The sequence below is a fragment of the Carassius carassius genome, chromosome 23, assembly GCF_963082965.1.
Source record: "Carassius carassius chromosome 23, fCarCar2.1, whole genome shotgun sequence".
Lineage (NCBI taxonomy): Eukaryota > Metazoa > Chordata > Actinopteri > Cypriniformes > Cyprinidae > Carassius > Carassius carassius.
Window position 1 is genome coordinate 4,519,009 of NC_081777.1, and position 24,976 is coordinate 4,543,984.

Genomic DNA, 24,976 nt, shown 5'->3' on the forward strand with positions numbered 1-24,976 from the left:
CTAGACTAGTATTATAGGGTCACACCTGTATGAGCAGCTGCTGCTGTTCTGAGGTGGCTGTTTCAGAGAGGTCAGAGGTCAAACAGTGGCGCTGAAGGACAGAGTTGGGCAACGAGAGGAAGGAGCTTTCCTCCTCACCATCACTCATTAGGATATCCAGGGAACTCGCTGAAACTACAAAAAAGGGGAAAAAATTGAAAAAATATAGTCAAATATTAATATTATTAAAATGGACTTAACTAAAGTTGAGACACTAAAAAAAAAAAAAAAAAAAAAAAAAAACTAAAACTGAGGTTAAACAATACAAATGAAACAAATAGTAACATTAAAAATAGTAAAAATGACAAAAGCACAAAAAATTACTCAAATGTTACTAGACTAGAAATAAAAGCTAATTGAAAATATTATTAATTCTGTAATAGTGTAGAAATTGTTCACTTGTTGGACATGGACATTTCACTTCTCATGAACAAATCTAGAGCTAATGTCAAGATCTTCAGTTAACAATGGCTTCAATTTTAGTCTGTTTCTCACATGAAACCACTGTACAATTTCAGAAGATCTGAAATATCTTAATTTTTCAAAGAGGTCTGGATCGATTTGTGTTTCTGACCACTCTCACTGAATCATCTAAAGCAGCTTCAAAACACTTCAAAACAAAGAACGCAGAAAGTGGATATTCACAAAAGGCTTCTTTTTGAGAGGTGTTTTTATATCCTTTTTCTCCTCACATGCACTTAGAGTGACATATTTGTCCATTTCATAGATTTGTGCCATTTTTATTTTTTTATAACATGTCTGGACACTCCTTCATTCTGCTCAGGTGCACTGCTGCTCTCACTGATTGGTCCAAAGAGGGAGTTATAGAAATGCCTAATATTTAAATGAATGCTAGACAAACTCAAAATTCTCTCTTTTTTCCCTTTCTCAGAATTTAAGTAACATGAGCATATACACAATTTTTGAACCTTTTAGAAAAAAAAAAATCCACTCATGTAGCCCTGGTGTTGCAGACAATTTTAGTATTTTTCTGAAGCGTTTGTGCTCTTTTTGAATCTTCACAGCTCCTTAAATCAACATCACTGCATAAAACAGTTATTTACTTCTCTGTTTGCATTACTTGGCAGAAATAATGGTTTGGAACAACATGAAGATTGCATAAATAACGTCAGAATATTAAGTTTTGGGTACAGTGATCCTTGATAGCTGACTACGCAGAGAACACATCAATCTGGTAAAGGTCCTGCAGGTATAATAGAAACCATTGACTAATGATAAGATAACAACCAGCTGCGAGTGATGCATTAACCTGGACTTAAATGCAGCCCTGAACCTTATAAAAAAAACAACAATTACCGTTTTGTTTGTCAAACAGCTCTCTGTCACACTCACGGATGAGACGTGCAGCTCTCGCCGGTGCGGTTTACGATGACACAGCAGTTGAGCCGCTTTCGTAGAAGAGTGTCAGACTGAATGCAAACCTGTCACTGCATCACTGCAAAAACCAGCCACTAGACATTTCCCTGATTTTCCTCTTTGTTTGCTTCCCGTTTTAGTCCTATTTGTTCTTTGTTTCTCACACAATCGCTGTGCCTGTTGTTCTATGGTCCTGTGCAGCACAGAGCGCATTAGCATACGTACATATTTTCCCTGGCACAACCAATAGTCCTCGTGTTCAAGATGTACCCTTCTGTACCTGGAGAGAACTCACGGTGTTCTCCGTTTGGTCCGAAAACGTCTGACTGTGTTGCTCCTTGTCAGTGGGTAAGAACACATCCCTCGCTCTCTCCTGGATGACTGAGCTCTCTCTCACACACACACACACACACACACACCTACTCTGTGTCTCCAACCTCCTACATACACTCGAACATTCAAACTATCCTCAGAAGAATGTTGCCACACCAGTTTTGTGACACTGCTTACCATCCAATGAGAGGTCTTTGTTCCAGAGCTCCTGCAGACAGGGGGTGTGGCCGACGTCCCAGGTCTTTCGTGTGCCGTACATGACCGCAGGGCCGAGCAGACCACACCGCTGGACCGGCTGTAAACACAGACCACATCCAATAAACACCCAACTGATGAACATTTGAGACCTGAAAAAGCTGTTTATTTTTCATGGAGATTTTACAAAATAAAATTAATCATTAACCTTGTATTAACCCTTATATTATCATATAATAATAGTTATTAAAAAAAAAATATATATATATATATATAGACACACACACACACACACACACACACACGTGCATCTCAAATGAGAATGTCGTGGAAAAGTTCATTTCAGTAATTCAACTCAAATTGTGAAACTTGTGCATTAAATAAATTCAATGCACACAGACTGAAGTAGTTTAAGTCTTTGGTTCTTTTAATTGTGATGATTTTGGCTCACATTTAACAAAAACCAACCAATCCACTATCAACAAATTAGAATATGGTGACATGACAATCAGATAATCAACTCAAAACACCTGCAAAGGTTTCCTCAGCCTTCAAAATGGTCTCTCAGTTTGGTTCACTAGGCTACACATTCATGGAGAAGACTGCTTATCTGACAGTTGTCCAGAAGACAATCATTGACACCCTTCACAAGGAGGATTAGCCACAAACATTCATTGCCAAAGAAGCTGGCTGTTCACAGAGTGCTGTATCCAAGCATGTCAACAGATGAAGTTGAGTGGAAGGAAAAAGTGTGGAAGAAAAAGATGCACAACCAACCGAGAGAACTGCAGCCTTATGAGGAATGTCAAGCAAAATTTGAGTGAACTTCACAAAAAGCTCTGTAATTTTTTATTGAGGGCAGCATATACAAAAAAACACAACTCAATGATGACAGAGGTGAACAAAACAAACATTCCTCAAAAGCCTAATGTATAAATGATACATTTCAACATGATTTTTCAAAAAATTATATATGGATAATAGATTCGATTGTCATGCATGTCTCATAAGTAAAGCCGGTTCTGTGATTAGCGGTAAATGTCCATCAACTGCTTTCAAGTAGGGATGGGACGATAACCGGTTTTATTGATAACCGTGATAAAATGTGCTGAAGGTTAGTAATATCGTTTAAAAATGAATTATCATTAAAACAGTGTTTGATTATCGCGGTTTTAATAACTCACTATTAAATCATGTCCAGCCAGCAACAGTCTGACGCAAGCGCAGCGCACAATGTTTTTTTTGTTTTTTTTCGAGAAGGAATGGCGAAAGTCAGTGACTTTTCTATGCTTCTACATTTTCATTGTAAGGAAGGAAATGCCACAGAATTTAATCTTTCCTTAAATTAAGTGCATAGAGTTGCTTATTTTATTAGTTGTTTGTTGATTATTAAATATAAAACTTGCTGAAATGTTTTCAGTGTGAACATCAACTATTTTTGAACACTTTCATCTCGTTTCAACAAAACCGTGATAATATTGATAATCGTGATAATTTTAGTCACTATAATCGTGATATTAAATTTTCATACCGTCCCATCCCTACTTTCAAGTGGAGCGGCACTTAATATACGGAGTCGTAGTTCGCTGACAAGCTACGCAATATCACGTTCATAATCGCAGATGAATCGAATGCGATTAATCATGCAGCCCTAATGGATAATCAAGCAAACTTTCAGTCCAGTTAAGGCTGCATGATAAATCGAAATGGAATCGAAATCGCGATTCAATAGAAGCTGCGATTCGCTTGCGTATCTTTCAGTGAAGCACTGTTCTGTGATCAGCGGTAAATCTCCATCCCAAACGCTCTGAAGCTGAAACTCCTGATTTTGTTGTGTAACTTGTCAGTGAACTATGGATCGGTGTAGAAAAATGCTGCTCCACCTGAAACCACGCGATGATGATTTACTGCTGATTATAGAACCGGCTTTACTAACAAAATGCGCATGACAAATCGCATTCGATTAATCTGGAAGCCCTAAATACAATAAGTGCTCATTTTGAAATTACTAACAAATTTGTACACTTAAAAAAAATAAAAACCAACAAAGCTTTCACAGCAAAAAGACACTTCAATCAATCAGATCAATCAGATGACAGAAGACATGTAGCAAAGCGCAGTATAAAGTCCAAGACATCTACCATACTGCCCTGCACAACAAAAACAAAAAATGACAAGACTGTGACTAAAACAAACAGAAATACTGCAGTAATCTCAGCATGTCTCTCATGCAGTCACGCGACCAGACGCTTTCCAATCAACAAACTACAGGGTCACGAACAATCGGTGTAACAACAAATGAGATTAGAGTGATGGGCCACAGGTCGCACTGACAGACGAGGATTAAAAACCTGGACACTGAATAACTAACTGACTAACAGTGTCTTCTACAAAACAGACCTGACCTGCTTATAAAACATCTGCTACTAAAACTGCAAAATAAACGGGAGGATGGCAGTATTTACTAGTGTCTCATAATCTACAGTATTTCATCCAGCAAACAGTAACAGATTTAGAGAGCCACTGTCAGTGTTAAATTTGCTAGTATTTGCATAAACATGCAAACACAAATGTATCTGAATGAAAAGAACAACATGTAGCGGTCATATTTCATCCCAAAAATAGAAATGGGGAGCCTAAAAGCGAACAAAAACAAACGTTTAACGGCAGTACAATAAATGCTGTTCTTTTGAACAGCATGAAAAATAAAACATCAATAAATAAATAAGAAAGAAAGAACAGTTTTCAGCATTGATAAAAAAAACGCCAGCATATTAGAATGATTTTGAAGGATCGTGTGACACTTAAGACTGAAGTAATTATCTAAAAATACAGCTTTGCATCACAAGATAAATTATATTAAAACATGAAATAGACAACAGTTATTTTAAATTGTAATAATATTTCACAATATTACTGTTTTTCTAATACATTTTACATTGCTTTCACAAAATGACCGTTTCTGATCAAATATAGGCAGCAGCAACAGAATAAATAAAACATTCCATATGTACAGTGCTTAATTGCCATAAAAAAACATTTCAAATTTATGATGAAACGTATAGACATTAGCCACTCCAGCAAAGCAGCATGAAAAACAAAATCTTTTAACATGATAACTAGCTCTCTGAATATTTAGTCTGAGCTATTATGTAGTTCACAGAAAACCACTCTGTCACAGTACAAAGGGCCACTGGCTGATTTAACACAAGTCTGAGCCCCAAAAGAAAGTCAGAGGCTGAAATTGAGTGAACACTGCATAGCAGCACAAGCAATCAGTCTTGACCCAACAACAAACGCTAGTCACGCTGCATATCTAATCCTCCTAGAGCACAGAAACCCTTCTAAGACTACATAACCTCTATTCACGCTGGTCTGATCTCAACACACACACACACACACACACACACACAGTCCCACTGTACCATCAGTCCAGCTTTCCTGCAGTCCTGATGAAGCGGAGGGTGATCCCGGTCCAGCCAGCTCTTGTTAATGAGTGAACCCATCCAACCCAACATCTTTATCTTCTCCACTCAGAACACCCAAATAAGCTGCTCTTAACCACTTTACATCTTCTAAATGTTCATGTTGACCACATTGGAAGAATGTTTTTACTGTCAGGTCTGGGAAGACGTCCTGTGCCTCCACCTCTCTCTACAGAGACAGGGCAGCTTGCATCAAGTTCATTTCACCCATAATCCTTTAAGCAGATGACCTCTTTTCACCTTGATGGGAGGACAGACATTTTTGGACTGATCAATCCAGTCCCCACACCTGGCACCTTCACTTTCCCCTGATATGTTAGAAAATATTGACAACATTTGAGCTGCTTCATATTTTTTAATGCTTAAAAAAAGTTCAAAAGAACATTTACTTGAAATAGAAATCCTTTGTTACATTATTAAACGTCATTTTGAGAAATTCTTAATTCTTAAAAACAATTGCTATAACACACACTTAATTTCTGAATGTCACATTATAAAATATCAAAACGAGTTTCATTTAGTCAGTATAAGCACATTATTTTACAAAAAAAAAAAAAGTTATGATTTAAATAAAACCAAATACTGTTCAAAATATTGTGACGTGGTTTTCAAAGATTAATGTAATATGATCATACTACAGCTGTAGATAGCTCAAAGATAGCCCTTATTCCACCTGAGAAGAAACCTAAAAGCTATACTATGCAATTAGGGACAGAAAGCACGTCTCTCAAAGGTGTATTCTGGAATAAAGAAACATGTCTCCCTTTAATCATGGTGTTTTTATCAACTGACCACCAGAGGGAGCAGTGAACAACAGGATTTTGATGCGAGTCACTCTTTACCAATTACTGGATTTATTTTTCATGAGGGTCTACAGACAGATTTGACATGTATAAACAAATATAACCTCTAATAATCTAACATATGTGCCAGTAAACAAGAAAACATTACGGCATCTGAATTACCCCAGAGCAGTTCTCTCTCCCTCGCTCCCTTCCTCTAAGGTCAATTTACGCTCCGTCGACGGTAAAACAAGTCTTGGGTCCTTCTGATGTTTCAGCAGAGCTCACGGTGGTCTCCTGGGAGGATCTCACACAACAGACTGCACTAATGAAACATCTGATCCGCTTCTGTCCCCTCATGAAACCGCACACCACAGATACTCATTTCATCCAGTCCCACAGACTGGCATTTCATGAAACGCTGTTGAAATCGGCTGTTTAGTTGAGCGAGAGCCAGCTTTTTTCCATCACACTGACATGGATTTCATCTTCAGCTCATACTCACACACAGATGAGTGTGTGAATCTCATTAGCCTACTTCTTCCTCTCTCTTTGTCCCCTGTGTCTCATCTTCTATTTTAGCTCTGCTACCCACATCCACTGACAGACAAAAAATACAATAAACTGTGAAATCATGTACAAACCAAGCGCTGGTCTAGAGAGACTGCACTTAAACACACTACATACATCTGAATCCACCTGCGTGAGACGTTAAAGCCCTTAAAACACCTCAACACAACGTACCAACATCAAGTATAAGATTTATCCAACATGAACAAAATTAAATAAAATAAGATGCTAATGTATAATCTAGCTTTTTTCCAGATATTGCACTTGGGTCTTCCAGACTCAATCATGTTGATTAGAAAACAAAAATGTTACTAAAAAATATCCTATTAGTTACTGACCATTTCTTTACTCCAGCCTACAGCATCAATCATTCATACTGTATCAGTCGATGCATGGATGCACACACACACACACACACACAGTCTGCCACCACTGCACAGTTTCATGAATCCTGTGGTCCTACAGTCTGTCGCTGTCTGTCTGATTTCCCTGTATCGTTCATTCATCTGCAGTCACCCCCTGAGCGTCTCTCTCCATCTGTCTGACTCTGCACTGCTTTGTCTAAATCACTGTACAAACACAAGGAACACAAGCACATGCAACTTCTCTGCTATAAACAGGCCCAAGAAACATTCATCTGAATTCAGTTTTTACAGCTTCCCCATCCCCCATCATAAGAGTAAAATCACCCTCTCTTTCCCTCCCTCCGCTCCTGTAAATCCCTCCATAGAGCTCGGGCACAAACATCTGTCTGTGTGGCATTAAACGCTGCATGCAACCTCCGGCATCACCAGACCTGTGCATGCATGTCATGCCTCATGAAGGAGAATAATGCGTTACATTTCAGACACGAATGAAATCTGAATCTTAAAGCAAACTGGTCAAATAAAAACAGCAAAACAGTACATGTGGTTTAAGTAAAAGAATGCAGCATCCTCTCTGAACTCACCTCTGTCCCTGCAGTCTCCTGCCGTCGCTCATGCCTTCATTATTTATTTGGAGCACATACACACACACACACACACTCGTGTACACACACCACTGTCGATTTCTGTGCCGCTCTGCCACCAGCTAAACAGTCCCTCTCGCGCTCTCTTTGTGTCACACACTCGCGTCTGCACGCAGCTCCTCTCTTCACACACGCTCTCGTTCTGACATAAACGCCGTTCTTCCTGTCGCTGTTCCTTGGTAACTGTGGAATCTGAGCCGCATCACAGCCCCCCACGCTTCTTCCCTCCTTCCCCACCTATCCCACAGTTCCCTCCTCTCTCTGCCGCTCGCTTGGCCACAGAAATAAATATTTCAGCAAGCAAATGTAGCATGGTGCTGCTTCTCTCACCACCAATGTCTGTGTGCAAAGAAAAACAAAAACAAAAAAAGACAGACAGTCATGACTTTTTTTAAAGCCAGTCACAGGGGGTGAAATTGCTCACTCATTTGTGTGGACGGGACTCTCAGCAACTACACTAACACCATTCTTCTGCTCCCATGAGAGCAAACTCTTTCAGGCACTGCTAGGTAACTGGGTTACAAACGCAAACATGAACTAGTACAGTGAATGTGGCATACTTCAGGAACATGAATAACTGGCTGATAAACACTATAGATTAAAAGTTGACGCTCCTCAACAGAGCACAAATCATTTTATGGTCAAGTCAGCATTGTGAAACCCTTTCCAATATATTGTAAAACCAAGTAAAGCATAATAAAACTGCTGTTAGCGTTCTGTAATATATTATGTGCGTTAAAAGTTTACTAGTTAAGGTCCTAAAGTTCAGTGTCTGCTTTGATGACAAATCTGTGTCAGCTCAGGATTTTTCCATGTATTGACACGACAAGCCTGTTAATGATAATCCAATACTGCCATTCTAATCGCTGGTCGTGGGCACCCTGAAACTCACTGCTACTAACCTGACAGTTACACATGCTTTGGCATCTCTTTTTACTTTTAACACTTTAACTACACTGGAAAGACAACATAATTTAATAATGGCTAAAACATACCATGAAAAAGCATGTGGATGCAGCTTCTTGGCCAGCACATTAAAATTTTTCAGTCTTGCTGTGCTTCACCAAAAGTGGCTATAATTCCTTTCAAATATTCATTAAATTAAAACATGTTTTTCTGATAGCTAAACACACTAATAAGAAGATCAAGATAACATGCTGAGCAAAACTCTCAAAAAAGACATTACATTAAGACCGAAGTCCGGATCCAATATACTGTTACATATGCGCTTTCTCTCGCAACCGTTTACATTCCCTTAAGACATAAATGACTGTGTTTGAGGATTCTTGCATTTGGACGCATATAAGCGTTTATGCAATCGTTCGAAGCCAATAAAGTGGCAAAAATGCTCACAAGTCCTTTTAGCAGCTGATGTGTGGCTTACACACTCCTCTCACACAGAAACAGAGATAGCGCACGCATATAGCTCTGTTGTTTGTGTTTCAACTGACTAAAATCAGTTGTTTTAAACTGCAGTGCTTAAAATTGCATGCAAACATTACGTTTTCAGGACCACGCGCACAGCAACGTGACGTGAGTGCACGCACGCTGTTATTCACGCATCTGCCTGCATCCCGTGTAATGCATGTAAGACTGCCATCATTCAAATGAAAACGTATTGCCATAAACAATGTATTTTGCGGCACCATGAAATAAACGATAGAGCACAATATGAATCGATAGACTTAATTCCGTCCATCTGATTTATATCGTCACATTGCCCAGCCCTATATATGGTATATGTATATAAATCACAATAGCCGCATTTCCACTGTGGGGCCAGTGCGAGCCAGGGCTTGAAGAGGGCCGGGTGGGGCTAATAGTCTCAGGCCAGTAGCACCGAGGCCAGAATAGCGCAGGGTTTCCACAGTGGAGCCTGAAGCTCAGCAGCGCGTCACTAAAACACGCCCTTTACACGCCTCTCAGGAACAACGTCATGTAACCTCATTTCACCAACAAAGAGAAGTTATCAGTCACTGGAACATGCGTGATCACAAAATGAACATGATAAAAGCGGCCATTTGTTTGCATGCTTTGTTATATATTCAAATTCAAAAGCATCAATGTTTTAACTATAGAATAAGGGATACATTGATCATATTGATTTAATTTATCAGGACTCAAAATTAATCACACATAAATACACTTATTTCTATTTTATTTATACATTTTTAACGCTTATGAAAATAGCCTGCTTATTCAGTCGAGTTCGTTTCTGTTTATTTGTAGCCACAGTAGCCGTCACATTTAGAATGAATGATAATATCTCTATTTTTTTAAAAGCTCCCGAACAAAAACATTATTATATTTTTTTTATGATAGGCAACGTGAGCTAAACTCTCGAGACGAGGCTTGTGACAGATAATATAGGTTACTAAATAAATACACGATTGTGATAGAGAATAAGAAGCTGACGTCTGATTTCTTCAAGCGGTCATATTTACCATGTTTACTATGGTAACATGTTTAGCGTGCATAGTCTTTTGCATCGCTTATAAATATTTCTGCCTTGTTTACATGATTATAATCCACATTGGATCAAGTTATTTCAAACACTCGCTGCTAACTAAGAGTGAGTTTTGAGCTTGACTTATTTAAAAAAGTGTTTATTGCTGGTGTTAAAGCTGTTATCTTTCTGAAATGGTCCGCAGTGCATACTCTCCATTTTTATAAAAGCTCCCGAACAAAAATCATTATTATATTTTGATATGCAATGTGGAGCTAAACTCACGAAATGAGACGACAGATAAATTGTTACTTAAAAAATACACAATTGTGATAGAGAATAAGAAGCTGACATCTGATTTATCCAAGCGGTAATATTTACCATGTTTACTATGGTAATGTTAATTTTTTGCATGCATAGTCTTTTACATCGCTTATAAATATTAAGTGATTATAATCCACATCGGATCAAGTTATTTCAAACACTTGCTGCTAACTAAGAGTGAGTTTTGAGCTCAACTTATTATAAAAAGTCTTTAATACCGGTGTTAAAGCTGTTATCTTTCTGAAATTATACGCAGTGCTGAGCTCTCTAGACGCGGAGAAACTCCGCCTTTGTTCATAACCCCTCCTCTAGCCCCAGCTGGCCCGCTTTGGCCCAAGGTTTTCGTCGGGCCAAAAAACCCTGGCCGTTGGCCCCGAGGAAGCCCCGGCGAGGCATGATCAAGCCCCGGAAGTGACAGTGGAAATGCGACTGGCCCTGGCACGCACTAGCACGCCCGGTTTAAGCTCTATAGTGGAAACACGGCTAATCATCAAAAGAAAGTTTGAAAATGCACTCTTAAAAATAAAAGGTACTTTTATTGGCATCTGTTTCTATTAACAACCTTTTACACCCATTGAATGTTTTACCATTTCAGTGGAAAAATATTTCTTGGATTTTTCTTAAAGTTCTTTACACAGATAAAAAAGGTTATTTTAAGAATTCCCCATTCCTTCACAGAAAGGTTTTTTGGGGAACCCAAAATGGTTCTTTATTGCACTGCAGTGGAAACCCCCCTTTGGAACCTTTATTTTTAAGAGTTCAACATCAAAAAAAGCTGCAACCATTGAAGTTTTTTTCAAGAATTGATTCTACTGGTGGAATAAGCACTCTATCAAACAATTCCAGCAAGGAAAGATTTCTGCTGATCCAACAAGTGAAAGCAAACAAGATTAAGGAAAAGGAACAATGGTAGATTGAGCGCATACCCAATGAAATAAATTACGATTAAAGAGGACAGGGAGCTCTCTGATTAACCCACTGCTTACGTAACCACTCAGGATTTTATCCGCTAAAATGGTCCATCAGACAGCAGAGAACATTAGAAATGGGACAGTGTGATACATATTTTTCCAGGTACATGAAAATCCCCATGCACTGTACAGTACACTCTGTAAAAAGAACACGCTGATATTTACAAATCTTTCACTTTATGAATTACTAGTCTAAAAACAGCCGATTGCACAAAACAGCTGAGAACAATTGGATGAGCCACGGAGCGTCTTGAAACATATCCAACTGACTAAAATAGCTCTACTAGACATTCATCAGTGACGGAAATTTACACATTCTAACAGTCCAAAGAAACTGAGCCTAAACCTTCAACCAGCAAAGCGTCTGATGTTTCGCCAAATCAATAATACAACACTCATAAATAATGAGGAAAAATAAATGAATAAATAATTGCTTTTTTTTTTAAAGAGTTTTTCCAGCATCAACATAACGTGGTGAACCCCTTTCAGCTTCTGAACAGATCGATTAAAAACAATAATAACCTTAAATAAACCTAATTTGATAGTGACCAGCATGTATGTATCAGCAAAGTAAACAGACCTGAAGATCAACCTCAAACACACATTCCTACATTCACCTCTATTTTCAGTCTCACCTGTGCAATCTTCCTCCTCTCATGCACATTATCCAGGTGCACAGATCTTCTTTTACTTGCTCCGCTGGGTCCATCCAAGCATCTTTCAAAGTCATGCTCTCTAGACACTCTTGAGGTCTCTAGTGGTCCAGAACCTTCACGCAAGTGGTGCTTGTTCTTCTTCTTGCGATCCAGTTTGGTTACATCTGGTTTTTGTTGCTCGGGACCCTCGATAGCTTTGGGTTCAGAGGGTTCCTGGACCTTGGGTCTCTTAAACAGGTTGTGGAGAGACAGCAACACCAGTGTGCACAGCACATACATGGTGGCACTGACTAAGTGAGTCAAAAATAGGTCTAACAACACGTTCAGTCTCAAGAAAGAGATGGTGTATCCCTTAAAAGTAATTCTGGCTGATCCCGTTTCAGGGTCAGTGCAAGCAGAGAACCCTATCTTCTGGTTGAAGTTCCAGTCGTGATATCAGCTCTACTGCACTGCACTGTGTAATGGTGAGATTCAGTCTAACAAGTCAATAAAAGCAACCAAAAAGTTTGGAATAAAGTCCACCAACAATAGTTGCCTGCTTGCTTCTTTTCCCAACAGTTCTTCACCACGCTACATGTTCAGAACATGGACTCCCCAGAGCTCGTCTTCTTCTAATGCTCATTTAGGCTGATAATCTGTCCGTGATCTGATCAGCAAATGAGATGGCCGCTCTCATCTCCCATGGTAAAGGAGGATAAGGGAGGGCCGACTAACACACACCTGCTTTTAAACCCCACAAAGCCATTTTAACCTAACTGGACACATCTATAAAGACACACCCTGATAAACAAGCTCATGTAATCCAATGCAAACAGACGTAAACTTGTTGAATAATAGATGAATAGTTTGCTAATCAGAAATAGCTTCTGAATACGTCTCCATTCCTCCTCTTTGGAGAACTTTCAGATTACAGGTCTAGAGAAATCTGATCAACTGAGTAATCATGAATCACCAAAACAGAATCATAACCTCCACTGGCACAAGCTGATATCCAACAAGTCTTTGCCTCTTTTTGCGTCACTAATGGTTTATTGTATTTTTTTACAGTCTCTGGATTGCAGGAATAAAACTCTCATGGGTCAGTCCACTCCTTCTTTCATAACGCCTGGTATTGATAGTCCTTATCCCAGTTTGTGGTCCATACGACTGGGAAAACTCCAAACGGTCGCAGTCCAGCCGCTTCTGCGCTGCGGGTAAAGTCCCACACCTCTGCTGAAAGAGAAAATGCATTTCACTCTTTCTCCCTCCCTTTTCTCATGGTGTCCATCTGTCACTGCAGTACAGAGAGCTTAGCGTCTCTTAGCGATGATGTAACCACTGTTTGCATCTATGCAAAAAGAAGAAAATCAACTGAAAAATCTGTGGATAAAGAAGCCTGTCTCTGATTGGTCGTTGCCATAGTGATATGACCTTGTCGAACTGCGTCTTACAAACCCGTCCATCATGTTTCTGATAATAAACAGAAAATAATATAGAAGTGGGCACCTTAGGGAATGGCCCACAGCTGACAGTGTCGATCTTGAAGGCTGAATTATGATTTGTGGTCATAAAAGATCACAAGTCTTGTTCTGGAAAAAAATAATTGTGTCACGTTCTTAGGATGTGCGCAGACAAACAAAAGACCATCTTCTGGTTCATTACCCTTTTTAGGGGCCTGTCAGTCGCAGAACAATCAACAATAGTGCCTGTTCTAACCAAATTAACCAATGAAGTAGTCAGTGCTCAAAAGACTGAAGTGCATATTACACATTTTATTAAAAAACACTGTATAATGTGGGAAAAACTTTTCAAATAATTTCACTGCAGAGGAATGCATTTTTTTTTTTTTTAAAGAGAAAGTGCGTCCGATCTTGTTCCTGAAGGGCCAATACTCTCTAGAGTTAAGCCACAACACGGTTGCCTGAAAGTTTCTGGTGAGTCTGAAGACCTTGATTATTTTCGTTCAGGTGTGTTTAAGGGCTGGCCGATAAAACAATAATGATAATTATCACGATATAAGTTTCCTCAATAAAAGGATAACAAGTGTTCAATATAATGTTGAACCATGCCACATGGACCATTTATCTCTAGAGACACTGTGTGCAAAAATACAGCCAGAGGATTTTCAAATCTTAATCATTTACCATGGTTTTACTGTAGTAACACTAAATGCACTATGGTATTGTGGCAGCAATGTGGGATATTCATATCAAATTTTACTATATTATTAATGTAGACATGCAATAAATGTATTTAAGAGGTAATGAAATGTAATTACATATTTTTTTGTAATAATGCTTTAGTGTTTGTGCATTTATACTAAATATATAGACTACTGTTTTTCTTACAAATACCTAGAAACCATAAAACTATATTTTTACCATGGTATTGGAGGTGTTATATGTGTGGTTTATATAACTGTGGTTATCTTGATTTAAATCTATGGAAGACAAACTGTTAATTTTAATGAAACTCCAACATTCAGAATAATTTCATTTCACCATACAAAATTAGTTCAAATTTTTACAGATGTTACCGCTTTTAATAATGAACATTAACATTTGCATCCTAACTCAAGCTACTGTCAAATGTGCATTTAAAAAAAAAAAAAAAAGTAAATGTGTCGCGACACTTGCGTCTATGCACGAAGCACAAAGTAGTGGTCGACCGATATGTGTTTTTTTGACAGCCGATGCCGATGCCAATATCTTGGAAGGCAGGGAGTCGATAGCTGATATAAAGCAGATATGATTTTTAAAAATGATTATTATATTTAAGAAATTTCAAATAATTTGACAATGGATGAAAAAAATAAATGTGTAAAAATAATTTATACTTTAGATGAAAGTATTTCACACAAATATTTTTTTTTCAAATAAAAATATAATTAAAAGAAAGTAAACACTGTAACCAACAGGGGACTCCGTATTCTGGGAAGTTTGTGTGCATTGGGAATCATATATTTCAGTAAAGCCAAGGTAACCCTCATTTTACATACAGCACACAGTGAAAATGACACATATAATATTATATAATGAAGATAAAAGTGGGCAATTGCATAAAGTGCAGCATAATTTGAAATCATGTTTAAAGCATTCAATTAACAGACTGACCATTACACAGAGAACACGCGGTCATGCTGGATACACACTTCACAAGATCTCACAGCTGGATTCGACTAAGTTTGCAAGGCTTGTGAAATTAATTGTTCATTAGTCATTCAAAGATTTATTTAAATTATATAAATGTGAATTTACTTAATGCTGACGGCAAACAAGAAAGTATTATAATGTTTTCCTTTCTATTACTAATAGGCCTAATATAAAAGCAATCGTTATACTTTTATTATATAATACTATATTATTAGACAGACTTCTATCTGTAGACAGAACTGTTAACAATGAAAGTGAACAAGAGAGACAGTGTGAGCACTGTGTGCGCTCAGGCACACTGCCACTCTCAGCGCCGTCAAAATAAAAGTCCCGCCTTGAACACATCGGCCAAGCAGAAAAACATATTGGCCGTTGCCAATATTTTAAAAATCGGTAGCTATATCGGCCTTGGTGATATAACGGTCGACCACTACAACAAAAAAATGCAATGATGGTGTATCTAGGTGTGAGATGGGAACCAATGGTCAGAATATTATAGACAAAAGAATTATGATTGGCAGCAGTTCAGAGTCAAGTATCATGTTTGCAATACAAAAGAACCATTCTAGTCTTTAAGCGTGAAAGGCTTATAGTCTGAAAACATCGTACAGGTGCGGATATATCCGTGGCAGCTGAGCTATTTGACACAGTGTATTTAAGTTGCTAGTGACTAGGAGATGTTGTTTTCATACCTGACCTCCACTGAATGAGAAAAGAACCAAAAACAAAAAAAATAATTGCACATCAAAGAAAGTGGAAAACACACCAGAACACACCCACCGATCGTGTAATCGCCATGGACCAATGGTATCTCAAAGGTGTTTAGGAGCCAAAACAAACTACCCATGAAAGTTCGCTTTGGTCAGCTGTTTTGAAATGCTGAAACAAACTCAGTTTCGGCCTGATTTTGTTAAAAATGAAGTCATATCAGTCCGTTACACTACAGTATACTGTACATTAGAACTAGAGGTCTACCGATATTGGTTTTTCACTGGCCGATGCGGATATTTAGAAATCAGGGCAACCGATGGCCGATATATGATGGCACTTTTTTTTGTCAATATGTTTGGCTGATTTAAAAAAGAAAAGAAAAAAAAAAACATTTATTCATCTCGTAAAAGTGAGTTTGAGCAAATGATTTCAGGGTAAAAGATAGTAATAGTAGTAGTAGCCCATTTTAGAATAATAAAACATGGCTCAAAACTTAAGCACCTTCTCAAAACAATTCTGAAGCATGCTTTTTGTTTGTTTACTGACAGACAACCATGTATCCCACAGACTGCAAATTGCTTCTCTGCCAGCAGGAGGTGCTGTTGGAAGGGAGATATAGCGGTTTCCCCACTAATGGCTGTAATTAGGGCCGTGGTTGGGGCTAGGTGCAGGTTGTACCAGTGGGCCCTGTTTGAAATTGTTTACCGTATTTTCCGGACTATAAGTCACTTTTTTTTCATAGTTTGGCTGGTCCTGCGACTTATAGTCAGGTGCGACTTATCAAAATATTTGACATGAAATGAGAAATGAACCAAGAGAAAACATTACCGTCTACAGCCATGAGAGGGTGCTAATGTTTTTTCTTGGTTCTTGGTTCTAAATAAATGCGACTTATAGTCCAGTGCGACTTATGTTTTTTTTCCTCGTCATGACGTATTTTTGGACTGATGCTTCTTATACTTAGGTGCGACTTATAGTCCGAAAAATACGGTAATTTGTATGTTATCTCTATTTATTTATCTGTGCCATTTACACAATGTTTAAGCTTTTTCAAGTTTGTAGCTGTACAATACAGAAAACGAACAATAAAATATTTATACATATCACAGTTTTTTTGCTATAGTTTAGAAAAGGGTAATAAAATAGAACAAGTATGAAGAATGTGTGGGTATAATATAGGGCTGGATGATTAATCGAAAAGTAATCGAAACCGAAATTCAGAACCTCTAACCGACTTAATTTTCCCATGTCGGTTATTTCGGTTTTTTAATCCTGTTAATACTTCCCCCTTAAAAGCATACTACTGCGTGTGCAGCCACATGACTCTGCCCCGTCCAGTCAGTGCCAGTGGCATAAAAGCAAAACACGGAGGTGAACGCCGGTTCAACATATAGTGCGGGCGTGCGAGCGGTGAGCCTTGCGTCTTCACTAAACTTTGTCAGTTGTATTTGTTTTATGGTTTGGACATTCAAGCGATTAGACGGTCGGATGTGTATTATTATTATTATTTCGAGCTCCCATGTTCGCGCAGCTGCATTGTGGCACGAACACTCATATAAACAGTAGCTGTGAAGATCGCGCACACAGAGGAACGCAAAAACTAGTTGTCAGCACTGTCCTGTGATTTATTACTAAAGTAGCTTAGAATCTCAAAACTTATAGCATATTTTTCTACTTTTGAAGGAACTATGCTATTTACAACCCACAGCTTCACAATAATATAGAGACAGTATGACTAATTCACACGCAATCACTCGTACTGATACTGGGCTAATTTATCTTTATCTGATCTTTATTTATCTCTTACACAGAGCAATAATCTATAAGAAATGTTACGAAAATAGATAAAATAACTGCTGATAGTGAGCTATGATATCAGATCGTGCTTTCAATAGGAAAAAATATCCCACCTTTAATAGTCGATCTCAACCGTCTGGCTGAGGCCAGTCTAAAAAGACAGCTCAGGACAGTTGACAGAAAGCTGCTGCGTGTCGTCATGAAAGCGTATCATTTTCACGTGTTATTAAGCCTTGCCACTTGCCAATTTAACCATTCAAAAAACTTTAAAGCATTAAAACACAAGACGCGAAAAAGCTGAACTGAGCAGCTGGTTACTCGCGCTGTGCTCGGTGCGCACGCGGAGAGAGATCCGCGTCTCACAGACAGCAACACTGAACTGAGCTCTCCTTTGCGAAATTGCTAATGCAACCTTTTCACACCACAGATCTTTTCACAACACAAACTTGAAAAAACTTAAACGCTGTGTAAATAGCACAAACAAATAAACAGAACGACCATACAAATTAAACACTTTCAAACCGGGCCCACTGGTACAACCTGCACCGGGGCCCTGCTACCCCCAGCTACGGCCCTGTTTACAGTACAAACCTTGAAAATGAACTATGAGGGCAAAAAAACAAAACAGAAACAAAATAATCGTTCATTAATCGTAATCGAGGTAAAATGTTCAATTAATCGAGGTTTTGATTTTAGGCCATAATCATCCAGCCCTAGTATAATATGTCACAGTTCGATTTATTATGCTATACTCACTTACATAAATGAACTATAGTGTCCTGCACCCACTAATAAAAAAAAATAAAAAATGTCAAATATTATATCTGGTGAATGAATAATGTTCAGTTTGGCTATGGATTAATTCTTGTTAAAACTACAAAGTAATTCAGTCAAGAGTAGTAAGTGATTTTCTTTCTTTTTCATGGATTAACATTAAAATTAAAATTAGGTGCAGTCACTATACGAGACAATGTATCCATTATAATAATACACATCTGATTTCTTTCTCCACTGTTTTTCTGCATCTTGTGCTTGAATGCTTTAAACTCTTATGAATGTTTAAATTAGCAAGGCTTAAAGACACGTGAAAACGATAAGCTTTCGTGATGATGCGCAGCAGTGGCCCATCAGCTCTCTTGAGCATCTTTTTAGGGTGGCCTCACCCAGTTGGTTGAGACCGCCGTGGGCTCCCCCTCAGCCGTGGGACCCTATAATAGTCATCACCTTTCAACACAACTTGGATGACCCTGGCTGTAATCAAATAAGCGCTGCTCACAAATGCTACTTTATCGAAGACATTAAAGCTTTTCTGAAAACAGTCAAGCTTTTCAAAAATTCATTTATATAAAAACACCCGTGCTGCATTTTAATTTTGAAACGTGAAGCACAAATTTTATTTGACAAAGTATAAGCCTTTTGGAAAATCTGTTTGTGGTGGTCAGTTTTTAAATAGTGACGAGCCGTCACAAAAAACTCAATGTATAGGAAACACTGCTATATGTCAAATAGCCATAGTGATAACAAAAATAAAAGATTTCACACACATTACACAGCCTGCTGCTCATAACTGCTTAAGAGTGCACTGACCACGAGCGATGACATCGCGGAGGATATTGTTATATTCGATATTTGATTTTGGACGATAAGTTAATATGCAAGTTCAAATCAGCACAGAAGTTTCGTATGAATTGAACGTGTTTCTACTTTCACGTGCAAAGGATTGTTGCACTTATGAATGATAACTTTCCAGGGTAAAATGTAATTCTGAAATGGGCTGTGTTGCCTTGCCATTGGTTGAAGCTGTGTGTAAACAAGCTGCAGCTGCAGAGTGTGAGCTGCTTCGCCGATTAATAAAAAAAAAAAAAATGCCAAAAATCGGCCAATTAATCGGCCGGCCAATCAATTGGTCAACTTCTCATTAGAACAGCTTTGCATTAAAAAGTATACAGGCACTACTTCAGAATCTATGTACTAACAAATCTACGCAGAATTAGATTGCCAAATGATAAAGTTTGTTTTTATTCCAAAGAAGAAAGAGATTTCCACACAGATGTTATTATATATAACATGTAAACAATATGAAATATCTGCTATGTTGTGATTTAGTTTTTCCAAGATTCCAAATGTAAATTACTTTTAATGGATGATTGCATGGTATGTGAGCTGATAAAAAAGACAATAAACTTATATGACAGGTGAACACAAAGACTCTAGTGTTGCGAGGAAAAAAAAAATACAATTGCATAAGTTGGATATCAGAGTACAGCAGTATAAACAAATGGCCTCAGTGTCTTGACAATTCTTCACAATGATGTTCCAAATATGTTTGATTTTTTTTTTTGGAATCAAAAAACAATTCCAACTCCAGAATTGGATACTTAAAGGGTACCTATTATGCCCCTTTTTACTAGATGCAATATTGGTCTTGGTGTCCCCAGAATGTGTCTGGGAAGTTTCAGCTCAAAAAGCCCCACAGATCTTTTAGTATAACAGCTGGAAAATTTAATTTTTGGGGTATGTTTATAAAAAAAAAAAAAAGTAACCACAGATGTAGATCTTCACATACACATACTTTCAACAACTACTTTAGAAACTGTCAAAACACTTGTTTTTATTTAAAATAATTTATCTAGACCATGTTTTGCTGAAAGATGTACTTGTTTCTTTCGTTCCTTGATAAAAAAAGATAAAAAAACTCTAACTCTAGTACCTTGCACAAGACAAATATTTGCACAAAGCTTTCAATGGAATTTCACTGTTATCTCAATCTATCAATGAATTATACGGTGTATGGGTGTAGGTGCCACACGAACACCCAGGTATGCAACTTCTAGTTAAACCGAATATGACCATATCAGTTAATAAAATCCTTAATGCAATGCATTTTAATGTTCAAACACATTTCAACTGTAGGTCTTCAAATAAGACAAATATCTGCACATAACTTTCAGTGGAATCTCACTGATCTATCAATGAATTATAAAGTGTATGCGTGCAGGTGGCATGCAAACACATTTAGGTATGCAACTTCTAGTTAAGAGGCTAAACCGAACACGACCACCTCGGTTAAGCAGCTTACAGCAGAAATATTTCAGCAAAGTGAGCAGTGGGATTAGAAAAAGCTGACAGCTGCCACCACTCTCATTCAAACTCTTCCCAATTAATGCAACAAGACAGTGAGTTCAGAAAGGGAAAGTCAGCAGAGACTTGCACAAGCTTTCTGTGTTTCTCCAGGCAGCGATGAATTTAGTTTTGCTGTCACACAATGCCCTCAGTGTGTGCTATTTCTGAAGCAAATTACAGAGTAACAGAAAAGGGCGAGAAACCTCAAAATGACAGGCTTAATGTCCACTAATGTATGATGCAATACCTCAGCTTTTATCTTTTTGTTGGAGAAACAGCGTGTGCATACATTTTCAAGGAACTGGTTTCTTCGGAGAATACTGGTCTGGGCAGCAAGGGTCAGAAAAGTGAGGATCAGTGGGAACACTGGTTTGACCCGACCTACTGGCAATGATCAGTGACCTCATGAGTGAGTCAGAGTCTCCTTTGAGGCGTACAGGAAAATATGTACAAGCATGTGGTTAGACGGCCATGTTAAGGGTGTCTGACATCTGTTGCACACGTTGTGCTGCAGAAGCACCCAATAAAGTTTACTTCAGGCTGGAGGATAAAAAAATAAATAAAAAATTTCAAAGCCTCTTAACCAGAAAATGTTAAGACTCAAATGCATGGCCTATACGAAGAACATCCTAATTTTATTTGTTGAACTAATTCATCTTATTTTCTCACACACTCTCAGAAAACTTTCTTTGGCACATTGAAGATACCAGCCCATAAACACAGAGGGATTGCGGAGCACAGCTCCATCTGTTGGTCTGAGGTGTTTCTTGAATAGAGGACAGTCTCTGATTCAGTGCAGTTATGTAACATGAAGTCTTCCTTGTGTTGCCAGTATACAGAGGGTGTGACTGTGTCTCAGGGAATTCAGTTGTTTATGCAGTTTAACTAACGTATAATTAGGAAAAAGAAAATTATGGTTATACGCAACACAGAATATTCCTTAATTATACAACCACACAAAATGAAGGTGATACTGTTAGTACTGTTGCTCATTATCTTCTTAAAAACGTCATTTTAATAGTCAGTCATGCAATAATGATTGTTAGTTAATGTCAAGCAATGACAGCAGATTCTTAAAGTATGATGAGTATTCTTAATCTAAAAGTAACTTATTTTTGTAATTTGTCTTTTTATACACACAATTTACTGTATGAGCTCATATACATGGGACGCTGCATAGAATACTTGTGCATAAAAAAAAAAAAATTAACACTTCATACAACAAGAACTCCAAAAAAAAGCTATCATGCCAATCTCAAACATTTTAATAAATTTAGAATGATCTCTAGGAGTGTAACGGTACTCAAAAATGAGCGTTCATTATGTCCTGTAAATCAATTTGAGTTCACAGTTCAGTACAGCAAGAGAAAGAAAAAAAAAACATGCAGACTGAACTGAAACACCTGTAAGCAATTTTCTTTTTCAGTAGAAATGTGTGAACCCTTACACCCCTTGTGGACACATTTGATAAATCATTTTGATACAGACTAATGAATCTTTCAATTTTCAATTCTAGTCAAAAGATTCTCTCACATAATGGTTTTGTTGTATATTTCTCTCTACACAACTGCAGTATTGGAATAACCTCGATCAGTTTCATTTGCCTGAAGACATGACAGACATCAAGTCTGACAGCAAACAAGTGACAGTTCATGTGTTTCTACCTCAACAAACACACACACAGCTCTAGGATGAAAAGTGTCAGTGCCATAGTCTGTTCTCACTGACTCTGCACTGAGGAATGTACTTAAGGGCATATTCGGGAATCATAGAATACAAACTGGACAAGGCAGCCCAACATGTCTACCTATGTCAGTTTCACACCCCATCAAACAAAGAAGAAATACGTACGAAGAGCGCGGTCTACAATGCACTGTAATGGAAGTTGTGCAATTCTAGCATGTATAGCTTCATTGGTTATCATAAAAAGTCTCTTTGTAGAGCAGAGATATCCAAACCAGGGTATGCAGACCAAAGTTGGCCCATGATTACCTTTGCTTTGGCCCACAAAAAAAAAGGGCAATATTTTTATTTTTTTTGCACTGAAATGCAAATTTGCATTGAAAAAATTGATACTATTTTTAATTTATACAAACAGTAATTTATATTTATTAGAAAAAATTAGAAATCTCATACATTTTAATATAATATGGACATAATGCAACATTTATGTTTATCTTTTGGCCCCTCAATCAAGTTGTCCATTTGTATTCAAAAGTTTAGGCACCTCTGTTAGAGGGTGACTGAATATGATGCATTCTTCAGAAATGGTCATGGTGCAAGCTGCAATTAATATTATTTTTTTGGTCACATGCAGTGTAGAGGAGCATTTAGAGAGGCAATCCTACATTCAGTTTATTCTTAAAAAAAACCAAAAAAAAAAAACCAAAGCACCACAAATCACACCTGCTATTTTTCCAATTCTTCTGAAGCCACATAAGATTAAAAATAAATGTAAATCTTTTGAGCTGTAAACTGGAGTAGGTGGTAAAAACAACAACAACTAAAAAGATTGATTAAAGAATTTTAACTTTTTTGCCTTTTAATTAAATCACCCAATTCATTGATCTGATTTAAGCGAATCTACATTCATGAAATGCACACTGGACCTTCTCATGAACATTCATAGTTACAGTGAGATCAAGATTATGAGGGAATAACTTCCATTTCGGTCCAAAATCCATTGAATGGCTTCAGAAGAAACTTAATAAAAACGTCTGAGGTTTAACAACATGATATGAGTAAATGACATCCAAATTAACTTTTTTGGGTTGGGCTGGACCGGTTTTACAAACACACTGTCCTCCTGTCAGATTCATCAGATCAGTATTCACGTGATAACGTTTAATCAACAACTTCAGCCACTATCTAACCAAAGAAGTGAAGCACTCAAAGCGTCCCACTGCCTATTCTTTGTTTTTTTACAAACCAGGGACATGATGACTAGTTCACTGAACATCCGCTGGATCTGCACAGGGCACACCCGGACTCTGATCCACCCAAAATACTGCTGTAGAAACCGAGAATTATTCACTCGAGGAAAACATAGTTTAGTTTATATTTTAATTGAATTATCATAATTTAGATGAGAGAAAATACAGCTGACTTCTTTCAAGTCATTCACCGCCTCTCATTCGAGAAAACGCAAGAACAATATTTTAATTTTAATCAGAGAAACAGGATGTTTAGTTTATGATTCAGGATGTTCTAAAACATATATTGACTTTATTAAACTAGTTTGCATTACTGTAAAATAAAAAATAAAATAAAAAAATAATTGCCTATAACTGCGACAGTTGCACGAGTCTTGCACTTTATAAACTCGTCATGGTTTCGCGGATTAATAGAGTATAAAGTATAAAGCATGTGCGATTTATAAGTGAAAGAATGTGCTTACGTCTCAGGCCAGCACGCCAAACTCCTTCCTCCGCCCTGTTTCCTTCTTACGCCGCTTGCTTCCTAATTTTATTCCACTCTTCTTCTATGCGCCTGTTGAAAGCGGTGTTTTAACTCACAGTTGGACGAGTTTAAAGTGTTGTAGTCTCTGGTGAAGATAAACACGCGCGAGTGAAACATGCAGCACGAGACGCGCGCGCTCGCACAGCTGACTGCAGTGACGCAAACGCTCCTCCTGTTCAAGCGAAGGACAAATGAACGCCAGGCCACTGTTCAGCCCTCATTAAATCAAACTCTCAGTCAGCCCTCCTGATGGTAAGAAGACGTGTAATAATACACACTACAAGAACTTTCATTTCTGGTTAGGATAAATGTTTTTTATTTAGAACCTAGAACTAAAAAATTGGTCAAAGATGTTATGTTTTACACAACATGTATTTGGATAAATTTTAAAGAGGCATGTTGGTGGACACCATTTGTTACAATAGATGACAGCTTGTGCTTTTACACCCACGCTGCTTTAATAAGATTCCTGTAAATGCACAATGCATGGGGTAAACATCTGAGACTGTAAAAAAAAAAAACTCCCTGACTTTCAGAGTGTACTCTAATTTAAACCTAAAAATAAAGA

At 37.8% G+C, this 24,976-nt stretch overlaps 1 protein-coding gene across 7 annotated transcripts in view; it reads right to left on the minus strand.

Annotated features, from left to right (window-relative positions):
- Positions 1-24,601, minus strand: part of LOC132101246 (kinesin-like protein KIFC3) — a 45,589-nt gene extending 20,988 nt beyond the window's left edge. The window contains exons 1-3 of one of the 7 annotated variants that reach the window (XM_059506027.1): positions 24,347-24,601; positions 1,927-2,044; positions 26-174 (exon numbers count right to left, since the gene is read on the minus strand). In XM_059506027.1, the coding sequence (XP_059362010.1) occupies positions 26-174; positions 1,927-2,008 (231 nt within the window). In that variant the 5' untranslated portion in view covers positions 2,009-2,044; positions 24,347-24,601. Of the gene's footprint in view, positions 1-25; positions 175-1,356; positions 1,856-1,926; positions 2,045-5,369; positions 5,604-7,730; positions 7,964-9,612; positions 9,625-12,166; positions 12,870-24,346 lie in introns of those variants that run through there. The other 6 variants (XM_059506023.1, XM_059506024.1, XM_059506029.1 and 3 more) reach the window with 6 other exon arrangements.
- Between the last annotated feature and the right edge of the window lie 375 nt (positions 24,602-24,976).